General features: G+C 34.2%; 1 protein-coding gene across 1 annotated transcript in view; it reads left to right on the plus strand.

Annotated features, from left to right (window-relative positions):
- Positions 1-27,204, plus strand: part of HFM1 (helicase for meiosis 1) — a 56,927-nt gene extending 29,723 nt beyond the window's left edge. Inside the window, exons 9-41 of the mRNA XM_077182263.1 lie at positions 41-111; positions 580-712; positions 2,908-3,059; positions 3,398-3,475; positions 3,619-3,780; positions 4,203-4,403; positions 4,485-4,573; positions 5,225-5,268; positions 5,360-5,461; positions 6,738-6,883; positions 7,282-7,376; positions 8,151-8,284; positions 9,198-9,245; positions 11,190-11,270; positions 11,902-11,993; positions 12,655-12,761; positions 12,849-12,896; positions 13,090-13,187; positions 13,275-13,406; positions 16,275-16,360; positions 17,260-17,343; positions 18,356-18,513; positions 19,231-19,334; positions 20,814-20,969; positions 21,221-21,316; positions 21,724-21,842; positions 22,668-22,750; positions 22,842-22,951; positions 23,056-23,154; positions 23,586-23,676; positions 23,943-24,048; positions 24,414-24,571; positions 24,837-27,204. Coding sequence (XP_077038378.1) covers positions 41-111; positions 580-712; positions 2,908-3,059; positions 3,398-3,475; positions 3,619-3,780; positions 4,203-4,403; positions 4,485-4,573; positions 5,225-5,268; positions 5,360-5,461; positions 6,738-6,883; positions 7,282-7,376; positions 8,151-8,284; positions 9,198-9,245; positions 11,190-11,270; positions 11,902-11,993; positions 12,655-12,761; positions 12,849-12,896; positions 13,090-13,187; positions 13,275-13,406; positions 16,275-16,360; positions 17,260-17,343; positions 18,356-18,513; positions 19,231-19,334; positions 20,814-20,969; positions 21,221-21,316; positions 21,724-21,842; positions 22,668-22,750; positions 22,842-22,951; positions 23,056-23,154; positions 23,586-23,676; positions 23,943-24,048; positions 24,414-24,571; positions 24,837-24,903 — 3,530 coding nt within the window. The 3' untranslated portion in view covers positions 24,904-27,204. The remainder of the gene's footprint in view (positions 1-40; positions 112-579; positions 713-2,907; positions 3,060-3,397; positions 3,476-3,618; positions 3,781-4,202; positions 4,404-4,484; positions 4,574-5,224; positions 5,269-5,359; positions 5,462-6,737; positions 6,884-7,281; positions 7,377-8,150; positions 8,285-9,197; positions 9,246-11,189; positions 11,271-11,901; positions 11,994-12,654; positions 12,762-12,848; positions 12,897-13,089; positions 13,188-13,274; positions 13,407-16,274; positions 16,361-17,259; positions 17,344-18,355; positions 18,514-19,230; positions 19,335-20,813; positions 20,970-21,220; positions 21,317-21,723; positions 21,843-22,667; positions 22,751-22,841; positions 22,952-23,055; positions 23,155-23,585; positions 23,677-23,942; positions 24,049-24,413; positions 24,572-24,836) is intronic.
- Positions 27,205-27,218: the final 14 nt, after the last annotated feature.

Below are 27,218 nucleotides of genomic sequence, written 5' to 3' on the forward strand. Positions count from 1 at the left end.
ATTTATGCTCTAGTATTTTAAATTCCTTAATGTTCTCAAGCAACCCAATTTAGGAGTATTTTTAAGGAGTTCCCATATTTTAACTATGCACAGTCAAAAGCTTTGGATGATGTAAGTATGTAACATAAACTGCAGCTGCAAGTAGTGCTTTGTAGATAAATTTAAGTGGGAATTTGATATTCAGAGCATAAAAGGAATTAGAAAACTATAATATATCTAGAATCTCTTCCTGGAATAGTTTATCAGGGTTGTGCTCAGCTGGGAGAAGAGACTGGAAGAACTTTAAAAAGTGTTTTTCTCAGTTTAAAATACTTTTGTGTTAGGATGAGAATTATATTTATGCATACAGATTGGTAATATATTTGCAAGGAGGAGGAAGGGTGGGTGAATGAGTGACATGGGTGAGTGACACTGCAGAGGAGGAAAGGGAAGAATCAGTCTTGTCAGAGGAAAATGAGGGAGCTTGACATGGACACACTTGGCTTCTAAGGTGCTGAAGGATAAAATATGAAGGAAGCCCAGTCATGCAAATCTTTCATTTGTCATTATTGAAAACTTAACAGGACAATTCTTTCCTAGCTTTTATATACAGATAGGAACTTTGTGATTTGTGCTCCAACTGGCTCTGGAAAGACTGTAATGTTCGAACTAGCTATTACCAGATTACTCATGGAAGCCCCACTGCCTTGGTTAAATATTAAAGTTGTTTACAGTAAGTATTATGCAGCTTTAAATATTTTGGTGACAGAACAGAAAATGTCATTCTGGGAATTCAGAGATCTGGAGTGAGTCCAGGGATAATATTGAGATTAAATACATTAAGATTCATTCTTTAAAAAGTTGATTTAGTGTTTATTTGTGGTACCATTGTAATTATTATTAGTATTTAACAGCACTGTGTAATTGTAGTGTTCAGCATTGCTTATACAAATAAAAATTAGGAAATCCTGTATATGTTTGTCCTCCAAGAAGGCGAGATGTACACAAAAAGGTAAGGAGGAGGCAAAAGAAATTAAAACCAATTATTCATGCGTGGTTTCTGGCTGACACTATCTTTTGTATGACTGGCTGTTGCTCTGAGATGAGGATCAAATTTTCCAGTGTTTACTTACCTGGCAAAGTTTCCTGCTGTTTTCTGAATACTACCTCGGAGGCACCAGAACTGTGATCTTCATGAATTCGACTGATCCGTGGGGAAATATGAAAATACTTGGAGATACTCACATCAGTTACACTTTTTTTCTTTCCTTTCCTGGAGAACTGAGTTAATATTGTGTGAATTTGGTTAAATTGGTGATTTTTTTCCAGTTTTAATTTATTCATACATGTTTGTCAGCCTTGCTGTTAAAGGTTTTATCTTTATATTTACAAAAATGTCATATTTGGTTTTTTATTCCATTTTGTTCAATTTCTTACAATAAAGCTAGTGTTGCTTTAGAGTTTACTGTGTATTGTAAACTGATCTTAGAAGCAGGCATGTGCTACAGGTTCTCTGTCAGCTGGACCAGTGTATGGTAATGGTTTCCACTTGCCTTGGTAGAATTGCTACAGCTTGGTTGGTTGTAGCAATTACTGCACAATTTACTGCACAATTTACTGCAGTAAAGAAGCAGTCAGCTGCCAGTAGAGTTAAATCTGCTGACCTTTCCAGATTCCACAATGATGGAGAAGGAGACTTGTCCGTTTTCTGAATGTTGGAGCAGAGGTGGTAACCAGACCATGTCCTGCTGGTGTGAGCACTGGTGCCTGGTTCATCAGTGGCCCCATAAATGTGCATTAGCGTGCAGTAGTTCTGTGGAGTTGTTTTCCAGTAGCTTTACATGGAAGGACTGGTGTCTGTAGTTCCAGGAGCAATCACTTGCATCTCACATTCTTGCATTGCTGAAGATGATTAGCTTTGTGATTTTGTGAATTACTTGCTGGTAGCTTAATCAGTTTGCTGGAGCTAATTATTTCTCTGATACTCTTATGAGATTTTACACCTCTTTCTGAAGCAGACACTGGTTCTTTAAAAAGGTCATTTGTGAGCTAATAGGCAGAAATCATTCATATTCCAGTGCCTCTAACTAACCTAGAATCTAATCACTGCAAGATATATTATACTAGAGCTGTTTAGGGCTCATAGATTGTCTCTTTCACTTAAATCACTGCATTTTTCTTATAGATTAATCATCTAGTATAGCCTTACATGTATTGTTAATACCAGTCCTTATTGAGAATGATGTCTGATTTCTGGGAAAAAAGAGTCTGCAAAAGTACAGTGTGTATTCTCAGGAAAAAAAAAATACAAGTAGATTGTTTTAGGACTCTGTTCATGAGAACTGCTACCTGCTGTGTTAGCTGCTTCATATGACCCTACACCTAATTGTACATTTGTTTTTGATAGACTACCAGAAGAAATAAAGGTCTGTTTCTTGCTCTTGGATGGTTTCTCACTTATACTTTGTTGTCTGAATACAGAGTATTCAAATCATTCTTAACTGAGAAAAGGTTGGTATTTGTATGATCTGCCATTAGAAAAGATGTATTTCCTGTGGTTTCTTCCATCTGTGAGAAAACCTTTGATAGCTGAATGATTGTTTCCATGTGGTACTGCAAAAAAAAAAATCAAACCCAACAGGATAAAGGATTAAGAGAGAGCATAAATAATCTTAATTAAAGGGTTCTGTTTATGCTTGCTGATGGGAAGAACTAGGGCCCAAAGCTCAACATTGTTTGTGCACATGGAGCAGGATAATAAGAACAGTAACACCAGTTACAGATGTTATGGTTCTAGAAGCAAAGCTGAAAATTAGGGAAATTAAATTCACGAAGGCATCTTACTAAAGAACTTAAGGCATACATTTCTAATACAGTTGAAGATTTAGTTTTCCTGATTTAATTCTCATTATTTGGTGTTGTTTTTAGTGGCTCCAATAAAAGCTCTATGCAGTCAGCGTTTTGATGACTGGAAAGAAAAATTTGGACCTATAGGACTCACCTGCAAGGAGTTGACAGGAGATACACTGATGGATGATTTATTTGAAATACATCATGCTGACATTATCATCACTACACCTGTAGGTTTCCTTCCCAGTTCTTACAAGAACTTAGAATAAACAGACATTAGTGGTCAGACTGCCTTTTTTTTTTTGGTAATAGACAGTGATTTTATGATCCTTTTGTTTGTCTGCACACTGCTGTACACTCTCTCAGTTCATATAAACAAAAGTTAGTAATATAATAATGTGCCAGATGAAACATAGATGGCATTAGCTTGAATTCATTTAATTGTTTTTGTTTAAAGATTTATTAAGTTTAGGCATGTCTCCATGTACTATAGTTGTGGCTTGTGTTGGCATTTAAAACATCTTTCAGCTTCTGTTGTTGTTTTGATGTGTTGTTTTTTTCCTCCTAGGAAAAGTGGGATAGCATGACTAGAAGGTGGAGAGACAACTCTATAGTCCAGCTTGTGCGACTGTTTCTCATCGATGAGGTAAGAAAATGAATGAGGATTTATGCACTGCTTTTTATCTTTTGCTAAGATAAAAAGGAATCTTAGAAAATATTAAATGTATTTAGCACATGTCTAGATTGTAACTGGAAAATATTTAGCATGTCTTTTAAAATTCCTGATAGGTACACGTTATAAAGGATGAAAGCCGCGGCGCAACTTTGGAAGTTGTAGTCAGTCGGATGAAAACTATTCAGTCTTCTCTTTGGCGTCTCTTGGAGAAACATGACACTGTTCCTCCCTTGAGATTTGTAGCTGTTTCAGCCACAATCCCAAATACTCAAGATGTAAGAGTTACATTTTAATGTATTTTGATCGGTGGAGTTGTGTTTTATTAAATTTGTCTGGAATTACAATTTTAGATTGATAGCAAAATAGTAATTTTTAAGCTGTCATCTGAAGACAGCTATGAGGCTGCTGCTAATGTAAGATTACCTTCAACCATGTGGAAATGTCAGCCATGTATGAACATGCTTCAGTTTTAGATCTCTGCTTGTGATTTTTGCCTCTTACGTACAAATCACAACAGATTTGAGATTTCAGTCCAAATAATATTGGTCCTGCAAAAAGCAGACCCTCACCTGTGATTTTCAATGGTAAAAAAATGTGTTAGTAGTTTACTATAAGTTAATTATTCTGTGATGCTATTAGAGCTGGAGCACAATTAAAAAAATTAATTTCTCTTTTCTGTTCTACTTCTTTTTTAAAGATTGCAGAATGGCTTTCAGATAGTAAGATGCCTGCTGTGTGCCTGAAAATAGATGAGGATCAACGACCAGTGAAGCTACGCAAAATTGTCCTTGGTTTTCCTTGCAGTGACAATCAGACAGAATTCAAATTTGACTTAACTCTTAACTACAAGATTGCTAGCATTATACAAACATACTCGGAGCAAAAACCAGCACTTGTGGTACAGCAGCTTTTTTTTATCATGTTTGAAAGGATTTCTTTCTTGAAAGTGTTGATTCAAAAAAATATCTTTTATTTATAGTTTTGTGCCACAAGAAAAGGAGTACAGCAGGCTGCTTCTGTTCTTGCAAAAGATGCTAAATTTCTACTGAGTATAGAACAGAAACAAAGGTATTTTTCTATTTAAATTGGAAATAAGTGTTTGTACATTTTAGTAAACCCGTGATATCTGTGAAGAAAGCTGTTGAGCTAATACAGTTTCTAGCAGAGGAGTGTGCAACAAAATCATCATCACAGTTGACATTCTTTTTGGTAAATTGGCACTCTTGGAAAGTTTTATTTGCTTCTCAGAGTTTTAGGATACTTTTCACAAACGTTGTTTCTCAAAGCTGCTTTCTGAACATAAAGATGCTAATTCTTATGGCCCTCTGAGACCTTGTAATGCAAAGATTAAGCATATGAATAGTTGAATTGGATGTGACTTTACTAATGTTTTGAGTTGTCTTTACTTTTTCAGATACTGTTAATAAATAGAGCCATATTAATTATTATTTACTTCAGGGTTGCCTAGTCATGGCAGCTGCAGAAGCTACTCCTGGCTTTAGACCTAAAATACGATCTTACTTGCTTTATGCGAGCAACACATAAAGATTGTTGATTGTCACTTGGAAAGATGACCAGGCTCAAAAAGCTGCAATAGCTGCCCCAGAGAGTCACTCTGTTCTCTCTGTGAGGATGGGAAAGGTAGTGGTTGAAAATAACCAAAGAATGTATATTTTCTAATTTTTTTTGTTGTTGTTGTTGTTTGTGTGTGTTGCATAGATTACAGGGGTTTGCAAACTCATTGAAGGACTCCAAACTGAGAGGTAAATATAACCTACAACTTCTCTGTTCTGTGATTGAATATTTGCTTGAGAAAACCTAGTCAAATGAGGTATATAATAATTTCATTATCAGACCTTTTGACGTGTGGTGTGGCTTATCATCATGCGGGTATGGAGATATCGGACAGAAAAATAATTGAAGGAGCTTTTACCGTAGGAGACTTGCCAGTACTTTGTAAGTAAAATTAACTTAGAAAGCCAAAATTACATTTATGTATCCTGAGAAGGTTGCAGTTTGGAAGTAATATTTTATGGTTCTGTAGTTTGCTTAACCTTTGGAAGTTGTGAAATCCAGGTAAAGGTGTTTTTGTGTTTCACATGTACTTTTACCTTGTGAGCCTACATACGCACTGTTACTGAAGACCATAGATCTTCCTTTCACCACACATGGAAGTGATCCCCGTCCTATGTCCATGTAGGTCTGGCCATGTCTGTTTCCTTTTCCTACCATTGAACCCTGCCATTGAGGTAGAGTTCTGTGCTAGTGAATCTTTCCTCCAAGTTTCCAAGATCTTTTCTTTGCAACTGTGGCTTCCCTGAAGGTAATCATTTATGCATCCTAGGTGGGTAGGATGCGATCTTCAAATTCCCATGCAAGGTGTTGTGACTGATGGGGAGGTCCCTAAGAAATATTCCATCTGTTGTTATGTGAAATGAGAAGAGATCTGAGATGTGATTGTCTCATCTCATCTGGGCTTTCTTTTCCTGTAAAAAAAAGATCCAGACCCTATGGGGAATTGTCGGTGTGGCTCATATACAACATTAAATGATTTGTAGATTCATTTCCAAAAGAACTGGAAATTCCAATAATCCTTTGTTTTCCTACCAGAATAGTAATATCAGTTGGCCCATATGACTGGCTTTCTGTGTTGAATTCTTGCCACTCTGGAGAAAGTGAATTAGGAAACATGAGTGTAAGATTACTTGCCACATACTTGACTGATGTTTCCTGTGTGAGAGTGTGTATTGGTAAAGTGTTGTGATAGTATTGGTGGTGGTTCTGGTTTGGTACCATGGGTATAAACAATGCTAATGACTGATGACTTAAAAAAATATATCTTCATACTGACCACTACTAAGCAAGATGAAGCCATGGCTCTATTCAAATACATACCCTTGAAGAAATAAGAGTAAAGTTTCTCCATTGTGTGTCTGTTATATTGAACATGGATCATATTCTGGATTATCTCCAAGTATAAAGGAATGTTTAAGCAAAAGTATCTGCGATGTAATTTGTTAAAGAATATGAGAACAAATGAATGCTGATGATCAGATGCACAGAAACTGTTATGTAAGTACTTGTCTGTAATCTACATCATTTCTTTGTGGTGCCCACTGATTCCACTAGAAACTAAGAACTCTTAGGCATCAAGAGTTAAGTTACCTATTTGCTGTTTGATTAGAGTCTGCTGGACATTTTGATGGTGTTTGTATACTTTGATCTGATGTAGTTACTACTAGCACCTTAGCTATGGGAGTCAATCTGCCTGCACACCTGGTGGTTATAAAATCCACAATGCATTATGTTGGAGGAGTGTTTCAAGAGTACAGTGAAACTGATATTCTGCAAATGATTGGGAGAGCTGGAAGGCCTCAGGTAAGTGAATGTTTTATTGTATTGATGCTGTCTATAGGCATATTAGTAGAAGCTATTCTTGGCAGAAGAAAGTAAAATACTAGGAATTTTATTGCAGCATTTATCGATACTTAAATTACTCCTATGTAAATTTTCTGTTGAGAAAGAAATCTGTTTGCTTTTGTATTGTCCATCAAAAATCACTGCTTCACCTTGCAGTGGAAAAAGATCTAAGATTACATTTGGGTTACATAGTGAATGAGGATTAGAGAGAAAGTAGGAAACTGGCATTCAATAACATTTCAGACAGGATTTTGAGAAAAGAGTTTTAGTGAATTCAGCAGGTATGTGATGCTTATTCAACTGTGTTTTTTTCTAAGAACTAAAGAGCAGCTTTTATTTGGGGTTTTATTTTTCAGTTTGACACTACCGCCACAGCAGTTATTATGACTCGTTGCAGTACCAAGGAGAGATATATACAGATGTTAAATGGTGCTGATATAATAGAGAGCAGGTAACTAAGTATGTTTTTATGAGACTCTGTAGATAGTAGCTAAACTTCATTGTGTCTACAGAATGTGTTTTTCTTCACATGCATTTTGGGCTTCTGCTTTTGTCTATTTAGAAGAAATCAAGAAAGAATTAAGGAAAATAAAGTCAAGCTATTCCATAGTTAGTAGTCTCTTGTTTTATCAGCCAAAAGAATCTTTAGGACATCTTAAGCTAAAAAAAAAGTTTTAGATTCCTGCTGGAAGACTGAGGAAGCTGAAAGAGTATTTATTGCAAAGACAAGGAGCAGGAATTTAATGCAGCCCATGCCTCTGAATTTTTAGATTATAGAGTCTGGGAAGTACTAGACCTATATTTGCTGTTAACAGATTATCATGAGAAATATGTAGGAAAGTTAGGACATTAAAAGGTAAAATAGGAAATTTTACTCATTTAATTTTGTTAACACTTAATTTTTCAAATATATTTAGAATATCAACAGCACAGAATGTCTGTGCTGTAATTTTTAAATGCATGTAACTTTGTTTTCTAGTAAATGTGGAACTTCACAGTTGACAGTTTATTTTTGCTTGCTAGGCATTATGCCATAATGAACAAATTACATTGTTGATTACTTACATAATCTTTACTGTGTTCTATCAATTTCACTGATTACAGTGAACAGTTGTGGTTTGGGGGGAGGGGTTTGTTTGATTTTGTTTCTTCCCAAAGATTAGTTTTGGCACTTTTTATTTTGCTCATTAGTAAATGTCCTTAACTCTTGTTTTTTTTGCACTAGCTTGCACAGGCACCTTGTTGAACACTTAAATGCAGAAATAGTGCTACATACTGTCACGGATGTCAGTGTAGCTTTGGAATGGATACGATCAACATTCTTGTACATTAGAGCCTTAAAAAATCCAACTCACTATGGTTTGTTTGGTTTTATTTCTTTAATTCATCTAACTATGGCATTAGAATGTGTTATGTCCATATTACTTGTTTCTATAATTTTCTTATGGACTGTTATTTCATAATGTGATGAAAACAAGATGTGCAATGTGGCCTGTAACATTTTGTTCTTTCACATAAGCAGTGGGAGTTACAGCATGGTATAACATTTAAAAACTGTGAGGAAGCCATTTACAACTTCATAATCCATTTCTTTTTATCTTAATATGCTGGACCATGTATTAATACAGTATCAAGCCATAATGTATTTTGTACTGCTGAATATGTAAACTGTTAAGAAAAAAAATAGTCTAGTATTTCATAGTTTTTTCTAGAATAAAATTCTAGATATCTTAATTCCACTGTCTTCAGTTTGTCTTGTCCAGAACATTATCCCAGTCCCCAGCCCTGACCATATCTTTGTTCCTGCCCACTTGCTCTATGCCTGATTTTGAAGTCATTGGATAATTGCTGGAGACAACTTTTTATAAGGATTTATAGCTTAAGGAACATAGCACCTCTAGTACTTGAATGGATGTTACAATTTACGTGGCTTCCTAAATTCCAAAATAAGAAAACTGTACCTGGAAGTTTCTACTGACATTTCTGAAACTTTTGGGACTCTGATATTTTACATGGGGCAATGTTTGCAGCTTTTACCTTTGCACATCTGTTCTAGCAGCCTCTTACTGATACTTAGAGACTTACACCCTGTAAGACTTCTGACTTGTTTGCAGTGTAATAAATATTCCCACATATTACACTTTGGGGTATTTATCTGCTTCCTAAAAATCAGCAAATCAGTTTTAATGGGTGATGACATTGAGGAGGAAGTGTATCATAGTACTAGGTCATGATATGATAGGTTAAAACAACTTTTGTCTTTGCCATTAAGGTTTTTCATCTGGATTAGATAAAGTTGGAATTGAAGCAAAATTACAAGGTAAGTGGCTTCCTAGCTTTTTTCAGTAAAATGTTACAATTTAGGGCAGGTTCAACCCTGTTTATTATCTATGTCCATTAATTTCAATAGATCCATTTGCAGAACAAATGTAATTTACTGTGTATTATTAATTTTATTTTCTTATTAATATTTTTGAAATACTATCGGTACCTTTTAACTGGTAGAAAATTTTTTCTCGTATGGAGGAAAATAATTAAATGCCTTTACCTACCTCATCTCCATATACATACTCTGAAGTGTGGAGCAGAACACTTTAATTTTGATTGTTTGTCATTCTTCCTAATTTTCCTTTAATTGATCTCACTTGCTTTCATTAATTTCTGTTACTATACTTTCAGAAAAGTTCTTTTCAGACAATGTCATCTTCCATTCATAAATTTAGCCTTGGAAACAAAGGATATAAAATGTAAACATCTTTGCCTTGTCCAGAAACAATTTAAAATTGCATGAGTTTAAGAGGCTTTTTTTGCTAAGACTTGAATATTAACCTTTTTTTAAAAAAAAGGTTTAGACTCAGTTATTAACCTTTTTTAAAAAATATTGCATTTTAGCTGTTTGCAATTCCATTAGAAAACATACAGTGGACAAAATCATTTTGGGAATCAGTGCCTATTAACTTTAAATACAGAAATAGCATGCAACTCTTCGTGTAGTTTTGTTTTGTTAATTTATTTCAATGTAAGTTTTCTGATACTTTAAATGTTAGTATATTTATAAAAGAGAACTTGCTATCAAGTTCTGCAAATCTACAAATAAAATTTTGTTTCTTCGGTCAAAGTCCTCATGTCCATGCAGACCACTTGGAGCTAAAATATCTGGAGGAGGGTCTGGTCCATGAAAACATGAACAGATAAAATGCCCAGAAATTTGTAGAGCTTGTACTTGGACTCCACTTACACATTTTTAACATAACTGTGGAGGAAACATTTGTGATTGATTTTGGGCTTCATGGAATGATGCTGAGGCTGTTCATTGTGTAAGGGTTTCAGGGGCCTTCAGGAACACAGTACATTTGCTACCACTTGAAGTCCCCAAGTGTGAGAGACATTGACTCTAACTTGCAGACAGTGAAAAGAGGAGTACTTCTCAGTAAGAAATTTTGCCTCTTTCAGTAGTTTTCTACCTTTTCCTTTCTTTTACATCAGGAGTTTTCTATTCTTGCCATGTAGATTGAAAGGAATAGAGGGAATGAAGTGTGATACTACCTAAATAAGCCTTTATGGGAGAAGGCATGGTCTAAGATGTACAGATAGTGCTAGAAGAATTCAATTAATGCTTTTTTAGTGTGGCAGTTGTGATGTTAAAAACTAGCTCCTCTTCCTTGCAACATGAAATATTTTGTGGTAATGTATATAAAGTTTTCTTATATTTCATGTGTAAAGTGAATGATTGCTCGGGGAACTATCTCTGAGTGCTGTTCTAACTGACTTTTAAATTCTGAAAAGCACTTTGGTCATTCTTATGCAGATACCTGACACAACAGGTTTTGTGAAATAAATACAAATGCACCTGATACAGCATGAAAATTTCTAATGAAGGATTCATGAATACTTGTGGGTATTTGAAATTTGAACCCTTTCAGTGTTAACTGTAGCAAAGTCTTTTGTATAAGTGCTTGTGGGTTCTCTGACCTGTCATTCAAAATTGAATATGGCAACCTACATTGCAGCATCTAGTTTCTTTTCCTTTGCTACTTTTGCCTTACTGAAAAAGAGTTGGCTTGTCCTTATCAATTATCTTTCAGTGAGTTTCCCCAGAGAAAAGTTAACCACCAACTTTAATAGAAGGATTCCAAAACCTTTACTTGTGTTCAGTGGAATTACTTGGGTATACATTCATACCATTTTATGATGATGTTTGTGGTTTGTACATGGATAAGGTATTTTTAGTACATGCAGAAAACATTTTTCAAATTTTTGGCAGAACTGTGTCTGAAGAACTTAAATGATTTATCAGCTTTTGATTTGATCAGGATGGATGAAGCAAATAATTTCAAACCAACAGGTAATAATACTTGTTTCAAATAAACTAATTTTCAGAAGTGATGTAGAGATAGTAGTGAACTACGAAGGGTCTCAGCTACCCTTGTGACCCGTTAATAGGAGTACATAAATGTAGGAGAGAGTAAAGTCTGAGGAATTTTTTGAGTAGAATATATGGACAAGTTTCTTGACCAAGTCATGGATGTTCATTCTATTAATCTTGTTTCATGAATAGATCTTCTCTTGTTGATGAAAATTTGTTGCAGATTAGAAGATTGCAGAATACTGTGACAAGATAATCGGTTGTGGCACAGTGCAAGGAAGGGCAGGTTTTGTCAATAGCTGCTCTGCTCTAGAGTCCTCTGCAAGAGGTGTTTGGCTTCTTAGCAGCCACAGTTCACTGCCTGGTGTGTTAGTGGGACTTAATCTCCATGGGAGAGAATTGCCACTGGCACATGGCTCCTTCTGCCACTCTGTGATCGGGTCAGTCATGTCCATCACACAGCTGGGGACAATAACATACTGACTAGTGGGGGTAAATCTCACAGAGGCTGTAACAAGAAAATTAATTTAATTTTGTGGCTTAAAAAACTCTAAGCTACTAAAATACACTTGACGTACTTATTTTTTTATGGTATATTCTTCTTTTACAGAGACTGGAAGATTAATGGCATGGTATTACATTGCATTTGATACAGTGAAGCAGTTTTTCACAATTAAGGGAACTGAGACACTAAATGAATTGGTAATTTGGGTTTTTTTTCAAAATTACATATGTTCAATTTTTTTAAACAGTCTGAGAAAAGAAGCATAAGGTGTTATTTATTTTAAAGAGCTCAGGCTTTGTTTGTATAAAGTTTTAGAGAATACATCTAATTAAATTATATATGGAGTATTTTTGAGACTTTGTACTTTGAGATCTTTTGATTTCCAACTCTTTCTTCACTCACTAACCTTGCTTATGAAGATGGAAAGTTGCTGAAGCTGTTCTGTTTATGTATTTTCTGCTTTAGTAGGTTTTACTTGTTGAAAAAAAAGCTGCATCAAGAGCAGGTTTTACTTTTAAAGGAATTGTCGTTCTGTTTTAAGTAACTTTCCTCTTTCAGCTAACAAGTTGCTATCTGAAGCACAAGACATTTTGTTTTCAAGTGTGGGGTTGATTTTAGATAACCTCAACTGAAATAGTAATCTAAAAGCTGAAAGAAAAATTTTCCCCTTTCATTAATAGCCTTTATAGGAAGAGGAAAGAAAGTTGGTCAGTATTAAAAAGAACTGATGGACTGTGTCTTCATGGTCATACTGTTGAGGCAATACATTTTTTAAATGTTCTTTTAAAAACAAATTAGAAGAAGTAATAGAAAAAATGGCAAATTAAAACAATTACTAAAAACATTTAATTATTACAGATTACAATGATCTCCAACTGCACAGAATTTGTGGATGTGAAGTTAAGAACAAATGAAAAGAAAATATTGAACACTTTGAATAAAGAGAAAGACAAAATAACGATCAGGTATTTAAAAAATACATTGAAAATTGAAAGTACATTTTTAACAATAAATAAAATGAATTTAGAAAATATTTATGTTTTTATGCATAGGTTTCCAATGGAGGGGAAGATAAAAACAAGAGAAATGAAAGTAAACTGGTAAATATTATATTACCTTTTTATTTTTTATTGAAAAACTGCCATTTTATGGCTGTTGAAGTCCCTGCTAAATTTTTTGTCATTTTGCAGAGGGACAGATCTTGTATTTTGTTGTTTCTATTCTGAATTTCCTTTTTTTTCCCATGAAAAACTTTGATGTTGTTCTTTGTTTACAAACCCATTCTTTTTCCAGTCTTATTCAGGCTCAGCTGGGATGTATTCCTATTCAAGATTTTACTTTGACACAAGATACTGGCAGAATATTTAGAAATGGCTTGAGAGTTACTAGATGTATGGTAAAATTTAATTTTTTTTCCTGGTACATCTCCTAATAAGGTACATTAAGTTTATTAACATAAGTCACTCTTCTTTTTACAGGGCTATCGGACTTTCTGGCATCATCTAAGAACAACTTCTCTGCTTTATTAAACTCTTTGATTTTAGCAAAGTGTTTCAGGTGCAGACTTTGGGAAAATTCACTTCATGTGTCTAAACAATTGGAAAAAATTGGTAGGTACTAGTTAAAAATTATAAAAGTGTAATCTTGACAGAGAATCACAACTCATAATTAGCCTGCTGATTTCTGTGGTATCTATGAACATAATTGAATTAGTCTGCTAATTACTTATTTGCCACAATTAGTACCACAGTTGAGAGAAGAATCTGCCATAACAAAAGCAAGCTATTTAGTAACTTTCTTAAGGCTTTCAAAGTATTTCAGATTTATTCTTATTCCTTACTATTCCTCTCAGTATCCCAGGCATATTCCACATTGATGTGATTGCGTGTCCCTGACTAGGCTGTGCCTTCCTTTCCAGGCAGCTGTTGCTGTAGGTCCTCTTATTTGTATGCATTAAAACCTTTTAATTCACATTGAAAAGGATAGGAATCATGAAATATAAATCAATTTATTATGCATGAGGTTCTTATACACATGATGATCAAAAGTTTCTAATGATCTTCCTTTCACTGTATCCTGTTATTGAATGAACTTCTGGCTGGAAGTACAGGCTTGTCATAGTTATTTGAAAAGGAGTTCAGAAATTTTTGAGTCTTCTGTTTTATAAAAATGTAGTCATACTTGTTTGAGGTAGTAGTGTATCTTCCTGCTTTGATGTCTGGTCTTATCATACCTTCATGCTTTCAAAATTCACTGCAGCATTCTCTGTATTTCTTCTTTAGAGATACATCAGCTCTGCACTGAAGAGTGTAGTACAGAGATCTGCAAATTAGAGAATGGCTAAACCCAGAGGTCCATCGGGTCCAGTGCTTTACAGGCTTTCCTGCTCAAGGGCAGAGGCTGTAATGCTTCATTCATGTGGATTCAAAGCAAGGGCAGGGCTTGTTAGCTTGTGCACAGCACAGTGCACAGTGCTGGAACACATTTCCACTACCCCACACCTGTGGCAATGTTGACACCATCGTCTGAGGAATCTGCCTCATGTTCAGCATTTCTGTGGAGTTAGGATGAGTGGGATAAATATGGCACTTGCAGTGTAGACAAATCCTTCCCTGTACACTATATTCACTAGAATAAAGTCACGTTTAGTTTTTTAATAAGAGGTGTATATACAGACATCTCTGTCCAATTTTCCTTTTTTGGGTACTTTTTTCTTATGCTGTCATAGCTCTTGCAGCATATGTTACAAAGAACTGCTAACTTCCAAAGTGTCATTTGTTCCCCTCACAAGCTTCTTTTGAACATTCTTCTGACAATTCACTCTTTTCCTGAATCAAACACTGAATTGATGCCTGTAGTCTGATGCGATTTTTTTAACCTCTGCCTATGGCTGCTAATCTTCTGTTTCTTTCTGAAGTTAAATGAATTAAGTTCCTAGAAACTTACTGATACCGTGTAGCATTCAGAAATCCTTAATTTTTAAACTCTTACCTCACTGTGCTGTTTTTGAACCTTAAAATGCCTTATTAGTTGGTATTTCCATTATAAGAGTGACAGTTCTTTGACTGACACTTGGCCTTACTGGGACTGATATTTCAGTTGAATTCTTACTGCATTTCTACAGCTCCTGTCCAATAATGATGCTCCCTCTTGTTACTGAATGGTAGGTTTGATTTCTGTTTCCTTGTTCTGACAGACAGGATAATGATCAGTTGTCATACAGGATTTATGACGTTTACTACTTGTTCAATTTTGTTTCCACCTTCATTTATTCTTTTTGCTCAGAAGTGTAGATGAAAATAAAGAGAAAAAGTCTTATTTATATCTGGTGTTCTCTTCACTGGCAGAAATCCTTCTACCATTTTAGGAATTAGGATAAAAGAGTTAATCTTCAGCTTCAGTTATAAAGAAACAGAGCAGCAGCTCTAGCAGAAGAAGTTATATGTGAGAATTCTCAGTATTCAGACTGCAGAGCTTCTGCAAAGGAGCAGGAAGATGGTAAACGACGTCTTCCCCAAGTCACACCCATGTGTATTATGTTCAAATACACATAAAAAGAAAAAAGGTCTTCTGTTTCTTTAAAGTGTTAAATTCTTGAGTTAAGTATTTTCTTATAAGATTACAGGAATGTCTTCCAAGAAGCAACCTAAAAGTATATAAAGAGTTTTCCCACTTAATTTTCAGATTTCTTACACTTGTTCTTTAGCAGAGCTCTTTAGCAGAACTTACACAAGTTCATAGCAGAACTGTGTGAGAAGGATCCAAATACTCATTCTAAGTATTTGGTACTATTTTTTACATACAGTCATTGCAGTTATTATGATAGGCTGTAATGCCAGGTCAGTTAAATGCCTGTTCATATGCTGTGATAAGTCTAAATCTCACTGGAAGTATGGTGAATCACAAAGAGAAGTAAATGTGTACGTGGAATTCTCTGCTTTTGTGGCTTACATGCCATGGGAAAGTTTTTTGCTAAAGCTGGAATGACTCGTCGAAGATTATAATAAATAATTCTTTTTCAGTGAATTTCATTATTAACTTCTTCAAAAACATTGAGGTCTTTATGATTTTAACATAATTAAATAATTTCTTGAATAGGGAAAACATTCTGAGACAAAGAAGACTGCATGGCATGCTCTTTTATCATATATATACGGAACACATTTCTTGACTCCTGCAGAAAGTGATTTAAAATCTCTTTTACTGTAAAAATGCAAAAGTTGTCATCATTGAAATATTGTATATTTTCATGTTTGGTTTGTATTGCATTTCTTTTTCTCTTTACTAATGGAGAAATTAATTACTACTGAAATACTTAAGTGAAAATAAGTTTAGTGATTTGCTGGGCAGAAAGCTGCATCAAATGTAACAGAGGTATTTATGCTTTGGGTTTACCTGCTGTAATGCAGTTATTAGAATAATTTGAGGTTATTCATTGTCCTTTAACAGCATAAAACTGGTATACATGTTTTTCACAGGTGTATCGTTGTCAAATGCCATGGTAAATGCTGGGCTGACATCATTTAAAAAAATTGAAGACATAAATGCAAGAGAGCTTGAATTGGTAACTTATTATTTTGTACATAGATAAATATGATAGGGAAAATACTGAGGATTAATACTGTTAGCAGTAAAAGCAGTATAGTTAATGTATATTTGCTATATGACCATAGCAAAATTTAGATGTTTAGGTAATTTATTCATTTTAACTAGTAGAATTTTTAAAACTGTGTAGCTACTGCTGGTTTTCCTTGAAAATGTCTATGATGTTTTGTTGTAGCAAATTTAATGTGAATGACGATTTCACTGATTTGGTTGGCTGTGGAAAGCAGATGCTTAAATATGTAGAATTTCATCATTAACATGGTTTGAAACATTCTCTATTAGAAATGTTGGAAAAATATAAAAAGGAATATGTATTTACAGTTTCTCTTAGTGTATCACAATTATGAAAATCCCAAATTTCCATTATTGCAAGTTTGAGATAGGAGTAGAATAAAAATCTTCTAAATCATCTATAATGCACTTCTTATTTTAGGAAAGGTAAATGTTACCCTAGGACTGGTTCTTTGGCTTTTGGCTTCTTTTCTGTGGAACCTGTTTTTCCAGTGTTCTGGAAGATATAACAGACTTCTAAATCTTACTTGGAATTTTCTGTTTTGACTTTGGAAATTTGATTTATCATTCTGGCTCCTTTTGTGTTTTTTCTTGTAATTTGTTCTGTTTTAGTTAAAGCTTGTGCAGCATAGAAGAGTGATCTCATATAAAACCTGAGTAGTCATTGGTAGGTGATTGAATTAACTGAACTGAAGCAGTAGCAACTTGCAAAAGTGTTGGAATTTCCTTTTGGTAATGTTGCTATTCTGGGCATCACTGACAGTAGAGAACCAAGAGTGCAAGGGGCTTTTGTTGCTAACATAATTACTCAGGTGACTTTGATTCCTTGGATTTACATCTTTGCAGATTTTAAACAGACATCCTCCTTTTGGAAACCAGATAAAAGAGTCTGTTTTGCACCTTCCAAAATATGAACTTGAAATTGAACAGGTACATTCTTTCATATTTATTTTATGTTTTTATGCTGGTTGTATTAAATGAAAAAGCAAGTACTGACTTAAAGCAGTTCTGAGTCTTCACAGATAGAAGATCATACAATATTGTGACCTCCTTCCCACTTAGCAGGTAGAATGAAACTCCTAAATCTCAAAGGAGAGCCTTGGAACAGACATTCCCCATAATATATTGGCCTCTCTTGTTGATAACATTTTATTTTACAGATGTATACCAGTATATTCACATTCTAGCATTATATGTGAGTCTGAGAGGTCTCTTCTATCTTGAATTTAAACAAACCCTAGAGACAGCAAAACATCCAAATACAGCTTACTGAAATAGTATTAATGCATGTTTATTTTCAACAGCACACTTAGGAATATAGAGAAACAGTAAGTTATTACATTAACCTAGCTGGTGCCCTTTCAAAAGAAGGGTACAGTTCTATGTGTAATCAAGAGCTTTGAGGTTCTGATATGCATTTTGTCTTTTTATGGATCACAAAGACACTCTAGCTTTCTAAAATGCAAAATTTGAAAAGTAACCTTAAAGTTGATAGAAATGAAGACACATTTAAAGTTAAAAGCTCAATAGATGTGTGAAATTCTATTGGTATAACAATCAGTTCTAGTTTACTTTTCCCTTGACATAATACCAGATGAGTAGCGCAATTCTCAGAATGAAGATTTAACAATTATAAATATCTTCTAGAGGAATGTTGGGATGCCAAAATATAACTTCTATATAACAAGTCTTATTCTTGCATATTTCTCTTTGCATTTGTCCTTGATTCTCAGTACTGAATCAAACTTAGGGTATTCAGCTTATGACCAAGTTAGTACTGAAAATCAGTGTCTCAGAGGAACAAATAAAATTGTACCACAAATTCAATCAAATTGCTTGAGTTGAGTTTTTGTGCTTGTATCAATGGATAGAAATTTATGGAGGGGCATATATTTTCCTCTGCATATTTTAGCAGTTCTGTCTTCTGTATCATTTTCCCTAGCTTCCCAAATACAGTGACACGTTGGCAGAAATCTTAGTAACCATCAAATTAACAAACTATGAGCAGCTCCAGACAAAGAGAACAGCGCCAGACTTTCACTATGTTACATTGGTCATAGGAGATGCTGACAACCAAGTCATTATTAATCAGAAAATTATGTATGTATGATCAGGTTTTTTTGCCTCACATAGTTTTTATGGTGTTGGTTTTTCATCTGTTCTGTGACTTTAAGGCAGATTTTCAATACTTCATACTGATGTCTAATAGTACAAAATTATTCTTTATCCTACAGCATTTTCTAGTCACTGTTGTCATTTAAAATGCTACATAAGATTCAGAAACCCCCAAAACATGCCAGTGTGCTTGTCAGTGAAGACAGCACATGTAAATATCTATTAAACATCAATGTCATATTACGGAAAAGTCATAATAATTTTCCCATAAATCTAAAACAAGTAAAATACCTTTAAAAAATACAGGTAAACTAGTTGTTACTTCCTCCTGTTAGCTATATTTCTTTAATTATATTTTAGAAATTCTTTTTTTCCCTCAGAGATGGATTTAAATTCTCCTGTTGGCTAAGAGATGCTTGGAGCAAATGGGAAAAGAGAAACAGAATCTTTTCCAACTGCTTGACCTTCATGAGAATTCTGGCCAAAATCTGGCACTTTGGGAAAAATTGAAACTCATCTGCAGGATCCTGGCCCTCCTATGGCCATAAATCAAACATTATTGAAGAGTTATTCTTAGGCCAATTATCAAGCAAAACGAAAGAACTAGAACCAAATGCAGGCTCTTTCACTTGGTTACAGATACCATAGTATGCATACCATAGTATGTTGTCCTTGTCTAACAACTTTGCTGATGCATTACAGGGATTCTGTGCTCCTGAAAACTGGAAATTGGATGAAGAAAATTGAAGTTAAAAGAGCTGATAAATCAGAAGACATTAGTATAAATTTAATTAGTTCTGATTATGGTAGGTTAAGGTATTATTTGAATTAAAAAACAATATGCATAAGATTTTGGAACAAATAACTAAAACACTTTCTGTTAAGCCAAAGTATAATAAAGTGAGCTGGTCTGGAAACAAAGCTCTATAACATGTATTTTACTGGGTTGCATACTACCTCTCACAATTACTTACCAGGTTATTTAATTTACTACCACATTAAGGAACTGAGAAGCATCAAAACTAGGATGTTACTAGGAGACAGTATTTTGCTCTGTTGATACAGTTGGGATTCTCTGTTGTCCTTCTCCTTCAAGTGAGTTAACTTTCAGTAGAGATAACCTAGCAGCCTGACAGGTTATTTATGCTGAGCAGAGCTGTCTTTGTGAATGGTTAGGTTTTGCACTGTAGTAAAGAGGTATTGGATGTGGTTCATCTCCACTTTGGTAACAAGAAATTCCTACAGCTGGAAATGTTGTGCCTTACTATGTGCAGATTTAAACATGGGTCCCCTCAGTGATAATTTTCATTCAGTTTGAACTATAGCAGCAAAGGATCCCCTTATGACCTTGAAACACAAAACTTCAAGAAACAATTTAAAGATAAACTGGCTCTGTTCAATTCTGTCATCGTGCCCCACCAGTAAAGAAAAAGTGCTCTGTGTTAGGTTAACTGAAGTGTAGTTGATGCTTCCATGGTAAATATTGACATTGAGATTATTACAGTAATCAAGCCTGGAATAATCTATATTTCTATAGCTAGACCTGTGGCTCTGGAAAAAAGGGTTTTCTAACCACACAGAAATGAAAATTGTCCTTTTATCTGCAGGTACAGTAGATAAAGTACTCAGTACTGAGTCCAGTAAAACTCAGCACAACAGTTAATTTTTCTGAAACTGGTAACAGTGAAATTAGACTAAAAACAGGTCTTCCTAGTCTCTACTTATTTTTAAGTCTGTTCCTATTTCAGACTTCAAGGAAATCTCACATTTTTTAAAAGCCTGTCTGGTTTTCCAGCAAATTTTATTTCCCTAATAAAAGACAAAATTACTCTTTTTACAAAGGGTGTCTCTCAGTCTGTCATGAATATTGGCCTTCAGCTTGAGAAGCATTATCAACATATTCATTTTTTGCCTTTGCCAGTACAGAGCTCCTGATACTCCTGAACACAGACTGGAGTAGGGTTTAAAAGTTAAAATTTTATCAGCTGTGCAAGTCATAGATAAATGTAGTTTTAACACAATACAAGAACATTTGGTTAAAGGAACTAATTTTGTTTTTCTTCTAGTAACTATGTCTTTAATTCTAAAAAATGTTTGGGGTTTTTAATCTCAATCCTAAAGAATCTGGTCCTACAAGAGTGTACTCTAAGGGCAAATTAATTTTTTAAATTTCCATGATCTTTGAGTAACATTAACTTGGTTAAACACTTTAGAAAACTGAAGATAATTGTAGTATAGAAATAGTTTAATGCAGTTTTAATATTTTTGTCTTTTTATTTTCCAAGTTGGCCTTGATATACAGCAAGCATATACAGCCTTCTACTTAACACCAAAACCAGAGGGACGTAAGGTGGTTACAAATCAAAAATTGAAAGCTGAATCTACACTTGAGAAATGTTATAGCTCACCCCAAAGCTTGCCAGCAGCAAAAGTAGTTACAGGTAAATGGTCAGATCACAGTATCTGGCTGATACTAAAGTCAACAGAAAATTGAATTTTGCTTTCACTAGGGAACTAAATCTTTATTCATCCCTGCTGTTCCTTTCTCATAGGTAATAAAAATACAACTCTGCTGCTTCTACTTGTAAAGTACTACACTGCAATTCTTTGATGATTTTGAAAGTAAGAAAAAAAATCATGGGTGTTTGGTATCCAATATTACTGTTTGAATTTCTGTATTATATTTATCTAGGAGGCAGATTTAAACAGGAGATTGCTTACAAGAAATACGGCAACAGAGAATGCAACCACCGCTGTAAAAATAAAGATGTGTGTGGGCATGACTGCTGTGAGTTTCATTAAATCTACTACTTCTGATACTTTTAGAGAAATGAAATTGAGAACAGCTCCCATCATGCCAATGGCTACGTTAATAGAAACAATACCAGCAAGAGATTGGGTTGTTATGATGCAGTCATAAAAGCAATTATAAGTAGCTTTGGCAGTAGCACTTTTATAGGTGCTACAATGATTAATAATACTTTTTGTACTTAGCATATGATCTTAAAAAATATCAAACTTGTTATGCTTTTATATAAATACTGTGTTAGATCTTGTAGTTAGCATGTGAAATCTTTTAGAATCTTTTAACAGAAGATATTAAGCTTAGTGGCAAAGTTTTTCAAAGTAATTTGAAAACAATTAGGATTTATCCCTTATAACTAATCTAAAGATTATTTTACTTCATTTTCTCAGGTAAAACTGGAGTACCTCCAAAGTCACAGATGAATGGAGACACAAACGTTTCTTTGTACCTAGCTGATTTAAGGAGCAGGAACTCAGTTTCATCTATACCCCCAGTAAAACGTCTAAAGGTTCGCTTGAATGCAGTCAGCCATTTCATAGGTTTATTTAATCTGTTACATATTTGTAGGCATTGTTTGCAGAGAGAATTTTATCTCTAAATATGAAGATCCAAGTTTGACTTTTCTGTGTGGAGTGCAAAAAGTAAGGAAGTACAAAGGTCCAGGAATCTTTGAGAGGTTCTACTGTTCTTTGGGACATTTCCATTGGTCCACTTTTGTGCACATCCTCTATATTTTTTCTTTTATGGCATTTGATAGGTTGTGGTTGGTGAGGTTGAGAGGCATTGTTGGAAGGTACTGCACTGTGACTTGGTTTGGCAAAATATGACCTGAATGAAACAAATTGTGGTATTTATTAGTCATGCTACTAAGTCCTTTTTTCACTGGCAAGTACATCCACTTGTTTATAAGAAAACTATCCCTATTGGTTTTAAACTTCTGAAACATTTCATGGCTTGCACTTTATTCCTCTGAATGTAGTGGTAAACTAGGTCTTTCTGCAGCAAGAATGACATTTGAGGTATTGGAGGGTTTTTATTTCTACCTCACAGTTTTGTTTGCTTGGTTGTTTGCAGTAGAGGATTATTTAGCCTACACTAACACAGATGAGAGTCAACCAGTCTGGCTTTGCCGGGGTGCTTGCATACCTCCACCAGAAGCACATAATTCAAACCTTTTTAACTGAGTGGATTAGATAGACAGACATCAGAAAGGTTTTACAACATTTAAAAATTGTGCTAGCTAACAATATTAATGATGCCATCAAGCCTGTTAAAAAATAATAGTTCTTAGTATGTTTATATCTTATAAGTTAAAATATTTTGCTTTCTTTAGATGCAGATGTTAAATCAAGCTGAAAATGTGGATCTCAAACAATTTGTTTTTACACCTAAGTCTTTATTGCCAGCCTTGCCAAGGTATTACTAAGAATTGCTTTCTGAATAAATTTATTTTGCAACTTTCTGTATTGTTTTACAGACATGTCATTGATTTATTGTTTTTAAATAGGTCTAGCAATAAACTGTCATCTTTATCACCTTCAGTGGACCAGGAGGGTAATATTAATACCTTAGAAGTATCTCAGAAACAACTGCAATCCCAGAATTGTGGAAAGAGTAGTAAGTTATTGCTTATGTTTAAAATTGCAGGGTTTACTGTTTTGATGTTTAAATTAATGCTTCATGCTTTTCTGCCACAGATAAAAGCAGATACTGTTTTTCAGATGCTTTGAATGTGGACTTTGAACTGAGAGATGATATTTGGGATGATATTGATGATGAGAAATTGGTATTTGCCAGTAATTTTGTCAGTAGAGAATTAGGTAAGGTTATTTCAACAAACTTTTTTCTTTCCTAAAATTATTCTACAGGCTATTATTTGAGAATAAGTTATAATAATATACAATGAATAGAACCACCTGAAATTTTTGGTTAATTGTCTAGACTGACAGATTTATTATTCTGCCTTGAATGTCACATATATTTTGACAAATCCAATACAGAAGGGAGAGTTGAAAAACTCACAATTAAAGTTTTTTGATGGCCTGCAACTGCATAATTGTTGTTTCATAATGTATATTGACTGTATATCTCTGCTTATCTTTATATTAGCCCAAAACCCAAAGAAGAAATATTGCAAGAGTTAAGACATTTTCATAATTTTCAAAGTATTATTTATCATAACATGGAAAATATTTAGAAGGGGTTGTGGCTTCTTCTCAACCCTCTTTTTAAAGCTTTCATTCTTTCACAGAACATGGAAATATCTGCCTTAGAAGTCCAGATGAATGTCAGCCCCTCTGCCAGTATACATCAAGCAGAGTCACAAATAACATTTCAAAAGAGTATGCCTTACATAATTTACTACCGTTTTATTCAGTTTAAAATATTGTCTGTATTTCACATGTATCTGTGTAATTAAATGTATAGAAGGTTGTTCACTCATAAAAGTGAGTGAAATTTCAGTGTTTAAAAGGCATGCCTTGTTGCATTATTTTAATTTGGTTTTTATTTAAGTGTGCAGAGAAATAAGTAGAAAAACCTGAATTGAACAGAAAATAATTTTTCCCTTCCGTAAAAATACTGAAATTATTCAACTTGGTGTTTTCAGTTCATGCACGGTACAAGATGAGTCCAGTATTCACAACTCAGATGTTTCTGTGGTCAATAGCACATCAAAAGTGAATTTATCTGTACAGAATAGAAATATAACTTTGGTGAGTAAAAATATAGTGACAACTGAATTTTCTATCATTTGAGTACTTATTGTGTAAATATATCTGCCATATCTGACTGATGAATCAATTAGGATATCATTAATTTCAAATTGTTCAAATCATTCTCTGTTCATTGGGATATTCCTGATACAAAGAAAAAGGATATGAATTTACTTTATATAGCACAATCTCAAAACTATTTACTCAATTTGATCATTTCTCTGTCCAGTATATATTTAGATTCATCACATGCTTGGTCCTTGTCAAATATCATAATATCAATTAAATACCAGTACTACATTGTACAACAATCTGGGAGTTTCAGTTGGTTTAACCATGTATACTTTTAAACGTTTGTGTTGCAGTTCAGTTTTCAAGAAAAAACACATTCAAGTCCTTCTCAAGAGCAAAAAAATTTACAGTGTTCTTCCATCCGAGAAATAATCTCAGACTCTTCTAAATTCACTAGGAAAGAAGATTTTTTTATTTTCACAAAAGAGCAGGAAAAAGAAGTAGATCCAAGGTAAGAAAAGCTTACATATGTTTTTCTGTTTCTTCAGTGTTACAGTGCTTAGTTCTTCATGGAACACAGACTTTTGGGCAATGTGTTAGTTTCTAATATTCATTGCTAAAAAGTTGAGTTTTCACAATAATAGTAACAAATAATTTTTCTTAAGAGACATTACTTAAAATTGCTTGTCTTGGTTTCTCTTGACTCTATAGCGTTCCTGATTCCATAGGTTTTGATGTGCTATACCTTATTTGTTTGTTTGCTTCATCTTCTTTAGATTTCTTCTTGATGATGAAACCAATGATGTCAAGCCCTTTCTTGGAATATTTGATGGTATTTTGTAAAACATGTAAACAAAATACATTGTAAGTGCTGGGGAAAGAACTTATAGTCAATTTTACAGTAAGGCTCCAGTCAAGAGAGTTTGATTCCTGTTGTATACCTATTTATTAATAGCTGGATTGCTGCATAGAATATACAATAAATTAGACACCAATTTTGTTGTAGAATTTATAGAACATAAGAAATAATATCTTGTTTTACAAGTATTAAAGTATTTTTTGTTGACCTTGCTGTTTTCAGGATTATAAAGAAAAATATTGAAATGTGTCAAAGGAGAATAGTTCATAATTTGAGGGTACTTTAACAGATAACAGAAAATCCCATTAGAGAAAGTAAAGGATTAAGTGTCTATAGTAACATGTCCTGCTTCTCAAATAATCTTTAAGTGAATGAAAAATTCTTTTGTTGGAAATTTTGTAATATTTTTCAGGTTTTTCTTTCAGTTTCTCTAAAGTTGAATTTTTCATAGTGCTGTAAAATAATTAGATTTATAAAGAGAAGTAATAGGATGATAGATTATCCTAGATTCTAGATATTCCTTTTGACAGTGCTATGTGTTAATAAAAAAAGTGCAACTTAAGCAGATATGTTTCCAGATTTTCAGCAAACCAGTTGTTAAATGTCTTTTAAAATACTCTAAAACTCTCTTGCCTGTTCAGTTTCCTACCCTAGGTCATAAAAGGGACATTCATGTGTCCTAATACAGATTTAGGCACCAGGCATTGGATTTGGATATTTTCTTGTAGCTTTAGTGTTTGAATAGTAGACTTTGCAAGTTCAACAGTTAGTAGAATATGTGATATTGCCTAAAATCCAAGAGAATGTTAAATTTACTGTTAATTATTTAAAATGTGAGGAATTAAAATGCTACAATCACATGTGGAACATTAGCTGTCTATTCTTTCAATGTTGTTTATGGTGCAACTAAATGCAGCTGTGTTTTTCTCCACTACCAGGTTGTAATTTTCTCAACTAATAACATTTGGCTTGACTCCAGTGTTTCCTTATGCTTTTGACTTAATATAACTCTTTCTCTGCATGAAAGAATGGCCTACTCTAAGCAGCCTCAATACTCACTCCTCAATATGTTTTTGACTATGCAAATGCCAGCAGGCCCCACTACACCTCAAGTATTTTATTATATCTCAGAGTTATTAGAATGTCAGATTTCTTTTTGTCAGATTTTTTAAAATCAGGCTTCCAAGCTGATGTAAGTCAGAATTACTGTACTACTGCTACATTTAGCCCAGCAATCCTAGTCATGTACACATTCCAGTTCTGTGTCAGGGTAAGATTTAAGAATGCAGATTTTGTCTCCTGCACGTCACCATCTTCTGATTTCCATGGGAAACAGGTGGCTCCTAGGCAGACACAGTGGTGTTTCTCAAAAGATGCTTCATATAAATAATCAGGAGACCAAAACCCCAGGTCACACCCTAGAAAGTAAGTATTGACATAGCTATGGAGAGCTGTAATTGCCATTGTTTAATTGAATCCCATTAAGAGATAAACCTAATTCACCTGGATTCCCTGTCTAGTCACTAGAAAGAGGCAGACACTGTCAGAAGATATTTTAGATTGTAGTGGGCTGAATTGCTCTCTGGTGCAACTGTCCAAATTACCTGTGTTGAGAGTGACATGGAGAAGCTGGTGTGCTGTAATTTCACAGAAAGGATCACTGAATATTGCTTTGCTTGTGCATGTGAGACACTGAATTCCTTTATCATCCTTGTAAGGATCTAATTTTCCTAAGGTGAATAAAAGGGGAAGAGATGGCTGTGCTTTGTTTCAGGTGCTGACCAAATGCTAAAAAAGACAAATTCAACAGGATATTATCAGACATTTTCACTAAGCTACTGACAATGAGTAAAATACAGACTAAAGTACATAAAAAATTTGTTAGAGTCCAAACTGGTCCTTATTTTAATTCTACATAGAGTTGAAACATTAAATGAGTGGCTTGAGTTTCAATCAATGGGATTGTGTAAGTAATTCTTTGGGGATACTGCAGGATGCCACAGACTTTAGTCTAGGGATGATTCTACAAAATTTACATTATAAAAAATACTGTTTTCTATAATGGAGAAGTGAAAGAAAATTCAATGTGATGAGAAGTCAGATTTTACTATCTTACTTGTGTGATTCCCCATAATAAAATACATGCTTATACCTGCTTTTAATTTAACTTCAACTTCCTTATATGCTTCCTTGTCCTGTCACACATACTGATTTCAAGATATAAACTGAGATCAACCATATCTGTGCCTGAAGAAAATGCAATATGTACTCAAAACCTATAATCTTCAAAAGTAGTGGG

Source organism: Agelaius phoeniceus, chromosome 8 (genome assembly GCF_051311805.1).
Source record: "Agelaius phoeniceus isolate bAgePho1 chromosome 8, bAgePho1.hap1, whole genome shotgun sequence".
NCBI lineage: Eukaryota > Metazoa > Chordata > Aves > Passeriformes > Icteridae > Agelaius > Agelaius phoeniceus.